The 18,598-nt window shown below is 49.3% G+C and overlaps 2 protein-coding genes across 19 annotated transcripts in view; one reads left to right on the forward strand and one right to left on the reverse strand.

Moving 5' to 3' along the window:
- Positions 1–6,706, forward strand: HNRNPAB (heterogeneous nuclear ribonucleoprotein A/B). 2 transcript variants are annotated; one of them, XM_016954391.3, is made up of 8 exons: positions 1–274; positions 349–580; positions 1,381–1,549; positions 2,272–2,430; positions 2,634–2,765; positions 4,870–4,987; positions 5,671–5,811; positions 6,092–6,706. In XM_016954391.3, the coding sequence occupies exons 2-8, from the start codon at positions 372–374 to the stop codon at positions 6,160–6,162; spliced, it is 999 nt and encodes a 332-aa protein (XP_016809880.1). In that variant the 5' UTR covers positions 1–274; positions 349–371; the 3' UTR covers positions 6,163–6,706. The 2 variants fall into 2 exon arrangements, with proteins under 2 accessions (XP_016809880.1, XP_016809881.1); XM_016954392.3 differs by lacking the exon at positions 5,671–5,811 and having other exon boundaries at positions 2–274.
- Positions 4,130–18,598, reverse strand: part of PHYKPL (5-phosphohydroxy-L-lysine phospho-lyase) — a 26,027-nt gene continuing 11,558 nt past the window's right edge. For 3 of the 17 annotated variants that reach the window (XR_010157441.1, XR_010157440.1, XR_010157442.1), the window contains 6 exons: positions 10,800–10,954; positions 10,333–10,422; positions 9,437–9,552; positions 8,504–8,634; positions 7,419–7,499; positions 4,130–4,455 (listed from right to left, as the gene is read on the reverse strand). Coding sequence is in view for 10 of the 17 variants with exons in the window: in XM_016954382.3 (XP_016809871.2) it covers positions 7,450–7,499; positions 8,504–8,634; positions 10,333–10,422; positions 10,800–11,198 (670 nt within the window). In the remaining 7 variants the exon portion in view is untranslated. Of the gene's footprint in view, positions 4,456–7,418; positions 7,500–8,503; positions 8,635–9,436; positions 9,553–10,332; positions 10,423–10,799; positions 11,199–18,598 lie in introns of all 17 variants that reach the window. The other 14 variants (XM_016954388.4, XM_016954387.3, XM_016954389.3 and 11 more) reach the window with 7 other exon arrangements.

Here is an 18,598-nt window from a genome sequence, read left to right on the forward strand (position 1 = left end):
GTGCAGTTTGTTGCGAGGTGGCACCCGGCTCCGGCATTATAAAGGGCGCCACGAGTCGGCATTGTCAGGCGGCGGCACCGCGCGGGAGGGAGCTTGGCTGTTGGTCGGTGGGTTCCCGTGCGGCGGCGGCCAAGGAGGAGGAGACACAGTTGGCGCAGCTCCGTGGGCTGACTGAGGCGAGGCCTCAGCAGCGCGAGCTTGAGTGCGGCCGAGCCCGCGGCGCCTTCCCCTGCTGGTGGGGACGAGCGGGCCCCGCGGCGTCATCGGCGGCGAGGTGAGCGGCGGCCGGCGGGCGGGAGCTCTGGCGGGAGCCGCGCCGGCCTGACGCGCTGTCGCCGCTGGTTGCAGGAGCCGCCGCGCCTCGGCCTAGCATGTCGGAAGCGGGCGAGGAGCAGCCCATGGAGACGACGGGCGCCACCGAGAACGGACATGAGGCCGTCCCCGAAGGCGAGTCGCCGGCCGGGGCTGGCACGGGCGCCGCGGCGGGGGCTGGAGGCGCGACCGCGGCGCCCCCGAGCGGGAATCAGAACGGCGCCGAGGGCGACCAGATCAACGCCAGCAAGAACGAGGAGGACGCGGGGTAGGTGCGGCCGCGGGCGGACGGGGGCGCCGCCTTTGTTCCGGGGCCGCCTTTTGTTGGCGCCACGCGGCGGGGGGAGGGGCGGCGGCCTGGCCCGGGTCGGGGCTGGTGCGGCCCGCGGACTGTCGCCGCTGCGTTCGCGGGCCGGGCCTGGCGCTGCCACTCGCGCTGGAGTTTGCGGGAGTTTGTTGGGTCGACTTTGGCGCCGCCCCGGGGCCGCTCGCGCGCTGCCAGGGCCAGGGCCGGGGCCAGGGCCGGAGCCGGCGCAGGGGCGGGCGGATGGCCCGGAAGAGGGAAAGCGCTCGGACCCGGGGCCCGGCGGCGTCTTGGGCCGCGCCGGGGGCTGCGTGGGCGGAGTTGGCGCGAGCCGGGGCCCGGACCTCCCTCCTCCGCCTCTCCCGGGGGCGGAGTCACGGTCTGAACCCTGGGCGGGCTTGGCCCCCGGAAGCATCGAGTTCCTTGAAACGAGTTCTCAGGAGTTGGTGAAGACGCTGGCCCTTTGCTACATGGTTGTAGAACACATGAATTTCCAGTTATGAGTGGTTAGGTCCATACCCCTGGTGAGGTGGTCCTTTCTTTGCTTCTCACAGGCTGCGGCTGCAGAGCCTTGTTAAGCCTCGTTAGGGTCCTGGTTGAGTTCAATTTGGAGGGTAGTGGAGATTTAACATCTTTCTAAGGTGCTCCTTGCAGACTCTAAGGGTAGCTGTAGACTTCGTGAGAACTTTGCCAGGGCCAGTCCTTTCCAAAATCACAGCTTGCTTACAAGACTTGTTGCCATGTGTCTCACCCTACCATTTCAGAAAAATGTTCGTTGGTGGCCTGAGCTGGGATACTAGCAAAAAAGATTTAAAAGACTATTTTACTAAATTTGGAGAGGTCGTTGACTGTACAATAAAAATGGATCCCAACACTGGACGGTCAAGAGGGTTTGGGTTTATCCTGTTCAAAGATGCAGCCAGTGTGGAGAAGGTAAGCTGGGTACTGGATTTCAGCAGTCTCGGTGGAAACGATTCGAATTCTAAGAGGACACCTTTCTTACAGCATGACTAGTTTGTGTGGTCCGCATGTGATTTGAGTGCTTTGGGCAAAACCCAAAGCCAGAGGTTATGTTCCGGTTTTTGAGGGGATGAAAATACAAATTAAGCTGGGAGTGAGAGAATGTGCTGGAGTGGTTCGGGAACATGATAGTTGACATTCATTACCTTTTATGTGCCTATTCTGGGTGCGGTGCTAAACATCTGGGAGGATTACAAGAGAGTCCATGATTGGTATGATAGGCTTTTAGCCCCATTTTACAGGACAAAAACCAAAACCCTAAGGCTCAGAAATGTAAGTAGAAGAGGTCACAGCTAGTAGGGAGTGGTGGAGGGAGGATTCCTTCCCCTGTGGCCCATCTTCAGCCTATGCTCTGAGTCCGTGCTGTTTTGCTTCTGGAGATGGGCGTCACGCTGGGACTGCTTGGGCAGGAAGAGCATGATCAAAGGCTTAAGTGTGAGGACTGTTTTCTAGGTGTCGAGGTAAACCAGCTGTACTTGAGGTTTGATGAAAATTGGGTTGGGAGGTTAAGCTGGGGTAGAATTTGGAGGGGGTGAAACACGTTTGTATCTGTACTGGTGTCTTTATGGCTTAGAGAGAAGGGCCTTGTCTGGCTCGTGCTGCTGAGTCAGCCTGACCCCTTTCTGTTGGAACAGGTCCTAGACCAGAAGGAGCACAGGCTGGATGGCCGTGTCATTGACCCTAAAAAGGCCATGGCTATGAAGAAGGACCCGGTGAAGAAAATCTTCGTTGGGGGTCTGAATCCTGAAGCCACTGAGGAAAAGATCAGGGAGTACTTTGGCGAGTTTGGGGAGGTGAGTGTGGCTCTGGGAATAGCCCATCAGCTGCCCCTAAGGCTGCCTTCTTTCTGGTCCTTGGTATCCTTGGCTGGCTAGACCCTCCCAGGCAGGGCTTATTTTTCACCCTCTGCCTTCAATGGGGTCTTTTCTCCTGTGAGTCCCCTATATGCTCTGGGGTAGGGAGGTATTGGGCCTGAGTTTGCCTATGCTTTTTGCAGATTGAGGCCATTGAATTGCCAATGGATCCAAAGTTGAACAAAAGACGAGGTTTTGTGTTTATCACCTTTAAAGAAGAAGAACCCGTGAAGAAGGTTCTGGAGAAAAAGTTCCATACTGTCAGTGGAAGCAAGGTAAGGTGTTCCCAGCTCTGCTTGGCCTCCTGTGCTGCTGGAGAGCTGGCCCTTAGAGGGATGGGTTAGGGGTTGGGCCTCATGCAGGAGCTCTCCAGGTTGGTCAGACTTGACTATTTCTCTGAAGCGTATGCTGCCCTGATTGGGGCAGTGTTCCGATCCTTGAAAGACTTCCTAGGCTGGGAGGACTGCCAATAAACAACACAGGATGTGAGGGAGGCAGGAGAAGGTGGCCTCTGTGAATAGAGCAGGTTGAGTAGCCTCTTTAGCTCCTCACTTAAAGCTAGAGGTGACAGTTCTAGATTCTTGAGTCCAGGGGTATGAAGCCTGCAGTTTAAGGTCTCAGAAGATCCTAGAACTTCTGCAACTCACTGATTCTCCTCTGTGGTGAAGTTTTTCTTACTCCAGAGCCTTTCTACCTCCTTCTACAACCAAGTCTTTGTCCACTTCCATCCACTTTGAGCACTTTTTTTTTTTTTTTTTTTTTTTGCTTTGAGACAGGGTCTTGCTTTGTTGTCCAGGCTGGGGTGCGGTAACACAACCATGGCTCACTGCAACCTTGACCTCATGGGCGGAACGGATCCTCCCATCTCAGCCTCTCAAGTAGCTGGGACCACAGGCATGTACCACCATGCCTGGCTCATAGGTTTTTTTAAAGCCTGGTCTCACCATGTTGCCTGGGCTCAAGCCATCCTCTGCCTTGGCCTTGTAAAGTGTTGGGATTACAGGCATGAACTGCCTCACTTGGTCTTCTGGGCACCTCTCTTTAAGTCAACCCTAAACCCAGGCAAAAATCCTTCCAAAGATCTCCCAGGGTCCTGGCCAGCTTAAATCCAGGGTCAGTTGTGCTTTCAAATGAGTGGATTCATGTGCAGGGAGGTGTAGCTCTTCCCCTCCTGAACTCTGGTCAGGGAAAGGGTAGTTCAGGCTTCAAGTTGGCAGTTGGGAGTTGAGGGTGCGGCCTGCAGTGGCAGGGTGTGGCAGGCTCTGTTTCTGAGCAGGAGTTGGCAGCCAGATAAGGTGGGACAGGTGGAACTCCTGGAAGTCTCTATCCTGGCTGGGAGTTTGGGAAGAGTGGATTAGGATAGTCTTAAATTTTCTATAAAATGACAGTCTTTGAGGCAGTTAGGGGAAGCAGTGGTTATTACTCCAGTGGACAGTGATAGAGGCCTTTTTCTCTATGTGCCATAATGGGAAATGGGTGGGAAGAGCCTCTAAGGCAGAGTTTAAGTGAAACTACTGGTAGTGAGTCTTAGGAGTAAGTATATTTAGTTGGTTATATTCAGTATTTTTAATTTAGTAGGATAGAATATATCAGATTGCATTATTTTAATTTGCCAATTAAAAGTATGACTGGGACACTGTAAAATGTACTATTTTTAATGGGTGTGCATGTCAGGATTTTCTTTAGAAATACACTGGTCTGGTCTAACTTATTTAAGCAGGAGCACTTTAAAGTACCCCACCCTACCCCATTCCACCCCCAGTGGACAGAAAGGAAATTGACTGACTTGAGGGGATGCAGACATCTGGGTTATCCCAACAGACCAGTGGTTAGGAGGAGGGGGTGGGTAGCATTATGGCCTTGGGCAGGCCCCCCACCCTGAGCCTCTGAAAGCTGACTTTATCTGTAAGAGGGAGGTCAGGCTCGCCTTCTCAATAGCGTGTATTTGGATGAGATGAGTTTCTTCTGTAAAGAGAAAAAGATGTTAAAACCTCATTGTCTAAGGCCCCTCATCTGAGAAGTCTTGTCTGACCCTCTAGCCCAGCAGGACCAAGGTGTGGTGCCTGCTCCCAGCCTGTCCTCTGCTCCCCTGGGCTGCAGTTGGCCCAGTTGCCTGCCTCCATTAGATATGGAGTTGCTCTGGGGCTGAGATGCCCATCTCAAGTGCATTCTGTGGGAAGGGTTCTCTGCTGGAAGGCCTTTGGTTTTAGTTGGGATTCCATGAGCTTTAGCCCAAAGGTGGCCTCCCATACTAGCATATTTTGTTTCTCAGCAAATGGACCTGATCCACCATTTGATGTTTGTCGCAGTGAAGGTCTTTGGGCAGTCACTGCCCTGAGTTTGTCCTACTGGCCTGACCACTGTCCTCTTGACTTTTAGTGTGAGATCAAGGTGGCCCAGCCCAAAGAAGTCTATCAGCAGCAGCAGTATGGCTCTGGGGGCCGTGGAAACCGCAACCGAGGGAACCGAGGCAGCGGAGGTGGTGGTGCTGGTGGAGGTGAGTGGAACGTGGATGAAGCTAGGTCCTGTTTCCCTGCCTACATGGAGCCTTCCAAGCCTGTCTTGGGGCTCCCTCTGGTGCTGTGCAGCAGGGGTGGGCAGATTGTGTGAGGTGGGGGACGAACAGGAATAGGAATGGCTCTGGGTCAGGGCTGTATGCTTGAGGCTGTTGCCTGCTGCTGCCCCTTGGAATGGCTTGGGTGCCCAGGGCAGAGAGAGCATTTGTGTTACACTCTGGGGGAGGGGATGTGATGGGTGTCTTGGCTTTGTGGATGTCCTGAGTCTGGTACACCTGTGAGCAGGTAGGCAGAAGGGTGGGTAGGGCAGAGCTGTGCCAGGCATTTATCCCCTTCCATCCCAGGCCCCTCTGACTCCAAAGCCTGAACTGCATCTTTTTAAAGGCTAAGCTGCCAAGGAGAGTGGGAGTGATCAGAGAGTGACTGAGTGAGTGAGCTGCCTTGTTTGCCCCAAGTAAAGTTAGCATCCTGGTCTCTGATCCTCTGCTTGGGTCTCTCAGATGCAGGGTTGGGCCCAGGGCCCTATACACCAGAACAGCAGCCCCTTGGCTTCTGCCTGAGTTGCCACAGTAACCCTGCCACCCCAAAGGGCAGGATTTCCTCCATCCTAGCTCCTGCGTATGCTAAATGGTCCACGGGCCCCTGTGCCCTGCTCCCCCCACAGGTCAGAGTCAGAGTTGGAATCAGGGCTACGGCAACTACTGGAACCAGGGCTACGGCTACCAGCAGGGCTACGGGCCTGGCTATGGCGGCTACGACTACTCGCCCTATGGCTATTACGGCTACGGCCCCGGCTACGACTACAGTAAGTAGGAGAGAGGGAGGCCCCATCCGCTCACCCCTCGTCCCCAGGGGAGGCAGGACAGTGTAGGAGCCACTGGCAGCAGGGGCTTTGGAGTCAGACAGGCCTGGCTCAGCCATGGGAGCTACTTGATTTTGAGCCTTAGACTTCGGGGTCTTAGTAACATGAGGAAGGCAATCTCTGCTGTCACGGCTGGTGAGGGTCCTGGGAAGATGCATATCAAGCGCGTGACACAGGGCAAATGCTTGTAAATAGTAGCTGCTATGGTTGTTCTCATCCCTAGGTCAGGGTAGTACAAACTACGGCAAGAGCCAGCGACGTGGTGGCCATCAGAATAACTACAAGCCATACTGAGGCGGCAGCAGGAGCGACCAACTGACCGCACACATGCTTTGTTTGGGTATGGAGTGAACACAATTATGTACCAAATTTAACTTGGCAAACTTTCTATTGCCTGTCCCATGTGCATCTTATTTAAAATTTCCCCCATGGAAATCACTCTCCTGTTTACTATTTCCAGAGCTCTAGGTGTTTAGGCAGCGTGTGGTGTCTGAGAGGCCATAGCGCCATCATGGGCTGATTTTTATTACCAGGTCCCCCAGAAGCAGGTGGGAGGCTCTGCTTCCTGCTGCCGCTCTGCAGCCTGGACCTGTGGACCCTGGTTGTAAAGAGTAAATTGTATCTATCTTAGGAAACCAGTGTCACCTTTTTTTCACCTTTTAATTTTATATTATTTGCGTCATACATTTCCTGTAACGGAAGTGTTAATTTTACTGTACTTTTTGGTACCTTTTGGGAATCTAATGTATTGTAAGGTATTTTACACGTGTCCTGATTTTGCCACAACCTGGATATTGAAGCTATCCAAGCTTTTGAAATAAAATTTAAAAACCCCCAAGCCTGGGTGAGTGTGGGATATGCTGTGTGAGACCTCTTGCTCAGGGTTGGGGGGCGGGGTGCCAGGTGCCCTGGACTTGGGGCTTTCTCCTGCAGCAGGCTCTTCCAGCTGCAGGCCCAGTTGTGGGGGTATCCTTTAAGGACTGCCCTGCCTAGGACTGAGCCCCCTTCAAAGAAAGGAATGAGAGGCCTATGGGGAGTGAGGATGGGGCAGTGATGAGGGCTTACATCCCCAGCAGGCATGTCCCCTCCTGGGACACCTTGGAACACCAACCTTCTTGGCTGATGAATGAAAAAATGGGATTCTTTACACACTAGGGCAGTGCCAGGGCCGTCTGTATTGGGGCACAATAGTGCTCCTCCTGGCTGGTGAAGAAAAGCCTGCTCTGGCAGGGGATGTTTATTGGCTGGATTGGAGCCCAACTCCAGGTCTGGTATTTAGGGCGTTGAGACTAGGTGGTTACAAGAGGCAAGGGTGGGTTGGGGTTCCACGTGGATACAGCCCCATAGGTTTCAAGGGAGGATATAGCTGTTCCTGCCATCAAGTGCAAGCATTGGAGAATTTCCAGTGTTGAAGAAACTAACCTTTGGGAAGGAGCATCAATCAACAAAAAAAAGTCTTTAAAAAAAGGCTCAGCTTGCCGAGGCTGCTTGCTGCTGATGGTAAGGAACCCGCTGTGCATCTTCAAGAGTAAGAAGCAAGGCCCACTCACCTGGAGTACACCTAGGCAGAGCAGGGCTGGCTTAGGGCTGGAGCCTCAGCGTTTCACAACTTCTCACCTTCTCTTCCATGTCTGAAAAAGACCACAAAGCAATGCCGACTCAGTCACCTTTCTCTGCTGAAGATGCCCTGTTGACTTCAGTGTCCAAACTGGAGGACAGTTTAGAGATTGGGCCCTCTGGCTATCCACACCCATGTCCCATTCCCCAAAGGGGTGGCAGCAGTTTCCTGAAAAACAAAGCCAGCCCTCAGTTCTCCTGAGATTTGTAGGCTCTGTCCAGGATCCCTAAGCCTGTTCCGTGGCCAGCCTTTGCTCTCCACAAACACACTCCTATTCATCATATCCCTACCACTTCCAATTTGTGTCTAGCAGGGATGGGCCTCCCCCAGCTCCAGAGCCCTGGGATTAAGCATGCCTGTGGGTAGCAGTGATCACCCAGAGGTAGGAGGGCACAGGTTGCTTGGCTGGCAGTTCTGATCTCTACTGTGAGATGCAACTGTGCCTATTTAGGGTCTCACTGAGCTGTAAATGGCAACACAACCATGAGATTTCCTTGTAAGTGGATTTAGGGGGAACCCTGGGTTGACCACGACCATCCTGGGTGATGGGGAATGTGGGGTAGAGTTTTCATTTTGCGTTCCGTCAGTCCTCAGTGGTACCAATCTTTCAGCCACCCAGCAGCCTTGTGTGACCTGTCTCATGTACAGAATGAAACTCCTGCCATCTCTACATCCTAGGCTGGCGGTAATGGGGTCTCAACTCCCACTGTAGTTCTTATGGCCTGTTTCTCAGGCCCAGTACTGCTTTGTCCTGCATACATCTGATGCCTGCTCAGGCAGGCTGGGTGGTGGCTCACCTTCCACCTCCTGACAGCCCAGGAAGCTCTCTTAGGTACAGGCAGGAATAGGAGCAGATTGGGCCATGAAAGACCCTCTCTGTTGTTCCCTGCCCTGTCCAGAGGACATGTGCCTCTGCTCTTGGACTCTTGTCCCCTCCCTGTTCCATGCTAGGAGGCTCTAGTTGCTGGCTTCAGGCTGAGTTCTAGAGACATGGCCAAGCTCAGGCTTCAAGCTCACCAGTCAGAATGGCATCCAGCTTTGCCACCACCTGCCGTGCATTGTCCAGGCTGAAGCACATTGGGGGCTTAAACTTCAGGATGTTCCTCCCAGGGCCATCAGTGCTCAGCAAAACGTAGTTCTCCTTCAGCCTGTGAGGACAGGACACCCCTTCACATGGCCTTCAAGGCCTTCCTCAGCCTGGCCTTGGCCTCATGTCCAGTGCTCCAGCCACACTGTCCTCAGAGCCTTCCATGGGCCAGTTCCTGCCAGGTCACTTTACTGGTCACCTCTCCCAGAGTCCTGCGCATCTGGCCCACAGCAGCCTGCTTGGAGTGCGCTGCACCTGGCCCTGAGCCTGCTGCCCCGCAGAACAGGCACCTTGCCTCACCTAACCCTGGAGCCACAGTCCAAGCCAAGAATGAATGGCCACAGGGAAACACCAGACTGCAAGAGTCACCTGCATTCTCTGGTTTTCTGTGTGGTTTACGTGATGTATACTGTTTCCTTATATAGAGAATGTCCAACATTGCAGTTGGTGTAATGAGCTCCACGTGCCCCTCACCAGCTTCAGGCATCTTCCTGCCCTGTCTTCCGGGTTATCTTACAATTCCAGTTTAAAATGTCCAATTATTCTTAGGAAGATGGCTTTATCTTAACATCATTTGTAGCTAATAATCACTTTTAGTCCACAGTCTAACCTCATCTCTGAGATGAGGGGTCTGCATGATTGTGTTTATATTCTTTGATCATTGTCCCCCTTCTTTTGTAAACCTTGTTATTTTTATTTCTTGGGGGTGGGGAGTCTGCCTTCTGGTTTCATTTTCCTGTCCCAGTCTTCCTGGCACTGACCATGGCCATGCCAGAAAGAACAGGGCTTGGACTTTGGAGTTAGACGGCCCTGGGGCCAGATCTAGCTCTTGCCACCTAGCAGGGTAACTGCAGGTGACTTACCCATTTCCTCACTGAACTGGAAAAGCACCCCCAGGGTATTGTGAGACGAAAGAGCGGGCTGAACTTGGGATCTGTTTCCTTCCACGCCACCTGACCATTCCGAATCCCTGAGGCTCCTGGGAGGGGGGTAGGAGTAAGCTGGGGATGTGACTGACAGCAGAGAGAAGGCGGGACCAGGAAAGGCCAAGTTCAAATACAGCACAGAGATTTACATCAATACCACGCGTGTCTCACAATTTGAATAAGGACACGTCAAATACCAGAAGAGCTTTCCATGGTGGGCGTCGGGGAAGGGGTAGGCCTGGGGAATGGAGATAAAAGGGAATAACAATTCAACTAGAAGGAGAAGTAGTCCTGAGGACTTGGGGTCCAAGTGAAAGGACAAGCAAACCAGGGCATTGGGACCGGTGGAGTCTGAGTTCTGAGACACCCCCGACCCAGCTTAGGAGCAGGAGTCTTGTCCATCCCAACCACCTGTCGTGCGGCATGGGAACCCTGAGTCTAGTGCTGCCACAGCTCCCTGGTATGAATAGAGAAGGTGTTTCCCTTCTCCAGGCCAAGGTGGCATTAGGGGTTCCTGGGTCTGAGTGCCCTGCTAGCTCGGGCATTCTAGGCAGAGGTGCTGCTCTGGTCTGGGAATAGCCTGTGTCTCATCTGCAGCCTTTGTAGTCAGGCACTGGGTACAGAACTGCTAACACCACTTATCTCTGTCCTCAGCTGATAGGATCAGCTGTCCCCCAACAACCGCCCCCACCCGCCAGCCCCAGCCCTCTTTCAATCAAGTCTGTGGCCCAGAGTGCCGGGGGTACAGATGAGGCTCCTTTCCACTGGCCCTGCAAAGAGGTACCTGTGGTGTCTCCTACTCCAGGAAGCAACTTGTTTCAAGAAGAAAATACCTTGATACCAAGTAGGCAGCCTCTTCAGTTGCTGGTGTCCTTGTGGCCTCATCTTTGATCAGATCCACACCAATGAAGAGCCCAACACCCCTGCAAGGGAAGGTGATGACATCTCAGGAGGCCAGGCCTGAGGGGCCAGGGTGCTGGCCTCAGCCTCTGGGCTCCTACCTGTGCCTCCTGGGGGGGCTGAGTGCAGGAGGCACCTTCAGAAGGCGGTGAGAATAGTTTCAGGGAATAACTGGGCTGGGAGAGATCTTTGGTGTGGACAGAGGAGAGAGGCTCAGGGGTAGCTAGGGATCAGGTCATGTCCTAGCTTTCTCCTCCCCAGGAGAGCCGTTTTGGGCAATAGCACCTCTCAGTGTCTCAGTTCCTCTTGAGAGCGGACATAACCCCACCATCCCAGGTTGTTAGGAGGTGAAGAAAATGGTACCACACTGGGCCTTGGCAGGTGGCCCCCAGAGCCTCACCTGACATCCCCGACGATGGGATGTTTGATTTTTTGCTGCCCGAGGAGCTCCATCAGGAAGCTGCCTACACTGGTGGCATGATCCTGGAGCTGCTCCTTCTCCAAGACATTCAGGACGGCCAGCCCCACAGCGCAGGACACTGGGCTGCCCCCAAACTGAGCCAGGGACAAAGAACATGTCAGATGCCCTGGCAGAGTGGGCCATGCCCCAGAGTGAGGGTGAGGCAGAAGAACTGCCACACGTGTTCCAAGGCCAGTGGCAAGAGCAGAGGCCCCAAACCCCTTAGGGCGCACAGTCCTCAGCAGTAGTAAGTGGGGTTCAACACGGGCTGTCCTGGCTTTCCAGGAGCTAATGTGACTGCAACCCAGGTCAGGTATCCCTGAAGTACAGTAGGAGCCCCTAGAAGATACAGAATCAGAGGAGAGGGTGTCCTGTTTGTTCCCACAGGGCTAGTCTTTACCAAGAGAGGCTTTAAGGCCCCATCTCCTGGGCCCAGACCCAGAGGACTGGATTAGGCACTTCCTCCTCCAGGGAGAGTGAGCGCAGCACGCCAAGCCCCACCCAGGAAAAGCTGCTTCACACCCCTGGAGGGCTCTGGCTCCTTTCCCTCGCCCACCCTGTCCTCGTCCTGCAGGTATCTGAGTGGAGACCTGTGTTTTAGAGGATCACGAGCAAGGTGTCTCCTGCAGACCATGTTTTTTGTTTCGTTTTTTAAACTACATCTTTAAAAACATCAGCTTTGTTGAGGTATAGTTTACATATAAACTGTGTTTAAAGTATAAAGTTCAACGTGAGGTGACAAATGTATGTACCTGTGTAACCTCCCTCGCAGTGAAGTTACGGAACATTTTCATCACTTCCTGTGCAACCGTCCCGCTACTACTGGACCCAGGCAACCACTGATCTGCTTTCTGTTACTATGAGATGGCTACAGGGGGCTTTGAAAGGCTGTGACGTACTCCTGGGAGTCTAGAAGGCCATTCATATGCATAGGGATGTGCTTATGCCCAGTGCTGTGTGCATGCTCAGGTAAGATCTAGAAAGCCTAAGCTCTCACCACTGGCTACCTTAAGCCTCTGCAGAATGAGGAAGTAAAGTCTAAGGCAGTTATAAACTCTTGGCTGAGTGACTTATGGGTTCCAGGCAATTAAGGAGATCTAATGGTTAGAGGACCACTAAGCTAATCAAGCAGAGACTATAGTGGCCACACATGACAAAGAACACAACTTTACATAATTAGTTCAGAAAAGGCATTAAACAAGAAAAAGGCACCACCATGGGGAGGGAGGAGAATATGATTTCCACAGTTGCCACATTATGTTACTTAAAATGTCCAGCTTTTAACAAAATTCTGAAACATGCAAAGAAGCATGGCCCAGACACAGGGGAGGAAAAAAAGCAATCAATGCAAACTGCGCCCGAGGAAGCTGACACTGACCTTATTGGATAAAGACCTTAAATCAGATGTTACAAACATGTTAGCTGGGTGCAGTGGCCCATGCCTGTAATCCCAGCACTCTGGGAGGCCAAGATGGGTGGGTTGCCTAAGGTGAGGAGTTCGAGACCAGCCTGGGCAGCATGGTGAAACCCCATCTCTACAAAAAATAAAAATAGCCAGGCGTGGTGGCACATGTGTGTACTCCCAGCTGCTTGCGGGGTGAGGCAGGAGGATCACTTGAGCTCCAGAGGCTGAAGCTGTAGTGAGCCAAGACTCCAGCCTGGGCAACAGAGTGAGACCCTGTATCCAAACAAGCAAACAGAAACAACCCCAAAACCAAATATGTTAAGAGACCTAAAGGAAACTATACTTAAAAAATTGAAAGCAAAGCATGAAAATGATGTCTTACTAAAACAGTCTAATGATAGATAAATTATTAAAAACCAATCAGAAAATTTGAAGTTGATAAGCACAATAAATGAAATGAAGCATTTACTAGAGAGGCTCAACAGATTTTTTTTTTTTTTTTTTTTTTTTTGAGACAGTCTCGCTGTCACCCAGGATGGAGTGCAGTGGTGCGATCTCAGCAAACTGCAGCTGCCGCCTCCCAGGTTCAGGCGATTCTGGTGCTTCAGCCTCCCAACTAGCTGGGACTATAGGTGCATGCCACCATATCTGGCTAATTTTTGTATTTTTAGTAGAGACGGAGTTTCACTGTGTTGGCCAGGCTGGTCTTAAACCCCTGACCTCAAGTGATCCGTCCACCTCAGCCTCCCAAAGTGCTAGGAAATTACAGGCGTGAGCCACTGCGCCTGGCAACAGCAGATTTAAGCCGGCAGATGAAAGAGTCAGTGAAAAAAAAAAGTCAGCCGGCCGCGGTGACTCACACCTGTAATCCCTGCACTTTGGGAGGCTGAGGCGGGTGGATCATGAGGTCAGGAGATCGAGACCATCCTGGCTAACATGGTGAAACCCCGTCTGTACTAAAAATACAAAAGATTAGCTGGGCATCATGGTGGGCGCCTGTAATCACAGCTACTCGGGAGGCTGAGGCAGGAGAATGGCGTGAACCCGGGAGGCAGAGCTTGCAGTGAGCTGAGATCACGCCACTGCACTCCAGCCTGGGCGACAGAGCGAGACTCCATCTCAGAAAAAAAAAAAAGTCAATTGAGATTGTCCAGTCTGAAGACCAGAAAGAAAAAGGAATAAAGAAAAACAGAGTCATATAGACCCAAGGACACAAGCATACCAACATGCAAATGAGTGTCCCAGAAGGAGAGGAAAGGGGCAGAACAAATATGAAAACGTTAAAAACCCTATATAACTTGCAGTGAATTGAATGTTTGTGTCTCTCCCAATTCATGTGTTGAAATCCTAACCTCCAATGTGATGGTATTAAGAGGTGGGGCCTTTAGGTTATTAGGTCACAAGAATAGAGCCTTCATGAATGCAAATACGGTTTTCTAAAAGAGATCCCAGAGAGCGCTCACCCTTTCGACAATATGAGGTACAGCGAGAAGCTGGCTGTCAGCAACCCGGAAGAGGACTCTCACCAGAACCCCAACCATGCTGGTGCCCTGATCTTAGATTTGCAGCCTTCAGAACAGTGAGAAATCTGTTTATAACCCACCCAGTCTATGGTATTTTGTTATAGTTATAGCATCTTGAACTCACTAAAACATAACTTTTAAAGAAGTTAAAGCAGCAGTTAAATATCTTCCCACAAAACACAAGGCCCAGATGGCTTTATAGGTGAGTTTTTACCTTCAAAGGACAGATCATCCCAATTTTATGTAAAAGAAAAAGAAGAAATATTTCCCAATTTATTCTATAAGGTTAGTAGGACCCAGTTACCAAAACCCAAGGTATAAGAAAAAAATTTGAGCCAACATTTTACTCCTGAAAATAGAGGCCAAATTCATAAACAAAATATAATAGAATGCAATAATATATAAAAATGATAATATACCATACCCAAGTTTCATTTGTCCCAGGTCTGCAAAGATTAATATTAGAAAAGCCATAAATATAATTCACCATGATAACAAATTAAAAGAAAAAAATATTACTTTATTACGTGCATAAAAAGAACAGGATAAAATTCAATTCCTATACATAGTAAAATCTCACAGTAAGTTAAGTAAGAGGAGATTTTCTTAACCTGATTAAGAATATAGTAAAAATCTAACCTAGGCCGGGTGCAATGGCTCATACCTGTATAATCCCAGCACTTTGGGAGGCCAAGGCTGGCAGATCACTTGAGACCAGGAGTTCAAGATCAGCCTGGCCAACGTGGCGAAACCCCATCTCTACTAAAAATGCAATAAATAAGTTGGGCATGGTGGCACATGTCTGTAATCCCAGCTACTCAGGAATTGGTGGCATACGAATTGCTTGAACCCGGGAGGTGGAGGCTGCAGTGAGCCGAGATCATGCCATTACACTCCAGCCTGGGTGACAGGTGAGACTCCATCTCAAAACAAACAAACAAAAAAGTATATATATATATATATATATATATGTGTGTGTGTATGTATGTATGTGTGTGTATATATATACAAAAAAGTATATATATGTATGTGTGTGTATGTATGTGTGTATGTGTGTGTTTCTTCTAGATTTTTACCATATATTTATATATGCCATATATTTATATATATGGTAAAAATCTAGAAGAAACATCATCCTAAGTGGACAAATAAGCATTCCCATAAACTGGACAAGTACAAGGCAAGCACTGTCACTGCCTGTATTCAACTATCTGCTGGAAGTCTCTCACCCAGTGTAATATGACAGCTACCATTATTTGGAGATGATATAATTGTTTACATAGACAAAAAACAACCAAAAAAAGTCTGCCTATGAATTATTAGAAATAATAGAGTTTAGCAAGGGGATAGATGTAAGATTAGTATAAGAAAGTATTTTATACATCAGCTGCAAACAATAGATATATGAAGACAACACCATTCATGATAAAACTATCAAATATCTAGGACTAAATCTAATGATGTGCAAGATCTTTATAGGGAAAATTGTAAAACATAAATATACCGTATTCATAGATAGGAAAAGGAATATTGTAAAGAAATCAGTTCTCCTCGGCCTGGTGTGGTGGCTCACGCCTGTAATCCCAGCATGTTGGAAGGCTGAGGTGGGTGGATCACGAGGTCAGGAGATGGAGACCATCCTGGCTAAGACAGTGAAATCCCGTCTCTACAAAAAGTACAAAAAACGAGCCAGGCATGGTGGTGGGCGCCTGTAATCTCAGCTACTCAGGAGGCTGAGGCAGGAGAATCGCTTGAATCCGGGAGGCAGAGGTTGCAGTGAGCTGAGATCGTGCTACTGCACTCCAGCCTGGGTGACAAAGCGAGACTCCGTCTCAAAATAAAAAAAATAAAAGAAATCAATCTCCTCAAACTGATCTAAAGATCAAGCAATTCCCCTATCAGAATCCCAGCAGAGTTTTTCATAAAATGTTTAAAGGTAACTCTAAAATTTAAATGAAAGAGAAAAGGGACAGGAATAGTCACAGGTGAAAGGGGACTTTTTCTACAAGATACCAGAACCTATTATGAATGTAAAACCTATTATGAAGCTCTAGTAATAATGTGGTACATGAACAGTAATCTGACCAAAACTGACCAAAAAAGTATAAAAGCCCTGAAACAGATCTTCTCATGTGTGAACTTTGGTTACATAACAGAAGTGGCATGTAAGATTAATGAACAAAGGGAGCAGCAAAAGATTTTTGAAAAAAGAAAAGGAGGCCGGGCGCGGTGGCTCACACCTGTAATCTCAGCACTTTGGGAGGCCGAGGCGGGGGAATCATGAGGTCAGGAGATCGAGACTATCCTGGCTAACATGGTGAAACCCCGTCTCTACTAAAAATACAAAAAATTAACTGGGCGTGGTGGTGGGTGCCTGTAGTCCCAGCTACTCGGGAGGCTGAGGCAAGAGAATGGCGTGAACCCAGGAGGTGGAGCTTCTAGTGAGCCAAGATTGTGCCACTGCACTCCAGCCTGGGCGACAGAGCAAGACTCTGTCTCAAAAAACAAAAAAAAGTAAAGGAAAACACTGTAGTATGACATGCACAAAGGATGTAATTGGATTCCTGATTCACATCGTGTACAAAAATAAACTCCAGATGGATTAAGGACCTATATGTCAAAACAAAATGTTAAAAGACTTAAGAGGAAACATAAATGAATATATTTTATAACTTGGAGTAGGGAGAGATATCTTAAACAATATATGAAAAACACTGTCTATAAAACAAAATGATAGAGTTGACAATGTTAAAATTTAAAACTTTATAAATATGTAAAGGGAGTGAAGACAGGTTATAAACTGGATGAACATATTCACAAATACACAATAGACAAGGGATTAGCATAATAGATAGATATGTATGTGTTGGTATACACACACAAACAGACACACACATATACAAACAGACACAAAACTCCCACAAATAAAATTAAGCACTGGTAACTCAATTAAAAAAATGGGCAAAAGACACAAAAGACACAAATAGGCATTTCTTTTTTTTTTTTTTTCTTTGAGATGGAGTCTCTGTCGCCCAGGCTGGAGTGCAGTGGCACAATCTCGGCTCACTGCAAGCTCCGCCTCCCGGGTTCACGCCATTCTCCTGCCTCAGCCTCCCGAGTAGCTGGGACTACAGGTGCCCGCCACCACGCCCGGCTAATTTTTTCTATTTTTCAGTAGAGATGGGGTTTCACCGTGTTAGCCAGGATGGTCTCGATCTCCTGACCTCGTGATCCGCCCACCTCGGCTTCCCAAAGTGTTGGGATTACAGGCGTGAGCCACCACACCCAACCACAAATGGACATTTCATTGAAGAGCAAACAAATGGTCAATAAACATATGAAGAGATACTTCATGTAATCTGAAATCAGGGAATGGCATATCAAGACCACACAAGCTACTGTTTTACGCTCCACTTGACGGGCAAAAATTAAAAGGCACTGAAGAAGATATAGGCCGGGTGCGGTGGCTCATGCCTTGTAATCCCAGCATTTTGGGAGGCCGAGGTGGGCCGATCGCTTGAGCTCAGGAGTTTGAGACCAGCCTGGGCAACATGGTGAAACTCCATCTGTACCAAAAATACAAAAAATTAGCTGGGCATGGTAGCATGCACCGGTGGTCCCAGGTACTCGGCAGGCTGAAGTGGGGGGATCACTTGAGCTCTGGAAGTAAAGGCTGCAGTGAGCTGAGATCGCGTCACTGCACTCCAGCCTGGGTGATAGAGTGAGACCCCGTTTCAAAAAAAAAAAAAAAGAAGAATGCCGGATACAGTGGCTCATGCCTGTAATCCCAGTGCTTTAGGAGGCTGAGGCGGGCGGATTACCTGAGGTCAGGAGTTCAAGAGCAGCCTGACCAACATGGAGAAACCCCATCTCTACTAAAAATACAAAATTACCCAGGTGTGGCGCATGCCTGTAATCCCAGCTACTGGGGAGGTTGAGGCAGGATAGTTTCTTGAACCCAGGAGGCAGAGGTTGCAGTGAGCCGAGATCGCGCCACAGCACTCCAGCCTGGGCAACAAGAGCAAAACTCCGTCTCAAAAAAACCAAAACAAAAAAGGATATACACTATATACACTACTGGTGGGGTGTTAACTTGTGAACTACTTTAGAAAACAAATGTCATTATCTTTTAAAATGAAGGGTAAACACATACCATATGGGCCAGCAATTCCACCCTCAGGTACAGTCCTAAGAAAAACTCTTGCTACATGTACAACAGAGACTTATGAAAGCTGTTCAAAGCAGCACTCTTCATAATTGCAAAAAAACAAAACAAAACAAAACAAAAAAACATAAAAAACATGGAACGACCTCAAAGCACAGCAATAGTAATGGATGACTGAACTGTGGTACATTTATACAAAGATTATAAAGCAGTCAAAGCAAATGAACTTCAGTGACAGGCAATAGGGAGGATTCTTAGTGATATGTTAGAAAAAAAAATCCCCAGAGTATATACAGCATGATAGACTTCATATTAAGTCAAATAACAACTAAATAATATGGGATTGAGAGTGATGGTTACCATGGTTATTCAGAGTGATGGGTGGAGGAGGCAACAAGAGGGAATTGGGGGGAACATCTGGAGAGATACATGATATTATCAGGGTCTAAGCTTTCATTAGGGATGCTGGCTTCCCAGGTGCTTAGAACACTAATAAAGGTTAACTGAATAACTAGAAGAGGGCTATGCACAGACAGATGTTGAGAGTCTTCCATGAACCAAGGATTCTATCTAATTATGTACACTTGAGGGTCAAGTAAAACAAAGAAATGAACAAAAGTCAGGATGCTGCTCCACTGGGCCTTTG

The sequence above is a fragment of the Pan troglodytes genome, chromosome 4 (assembly GCF_028858775.2).
Source record: "Pan troglodytes isolate AG18354 chromosome 4, NHGRI_mPanTro3-v2.0_pri, whole genome shotgun sequence".
In the NCBI taxonomy this organism is placed as follows: Eukaryota; Metazoa; Chordata; class Mammalia; order Primates; family Hominidae; genus Pan; species Pan troglodytes.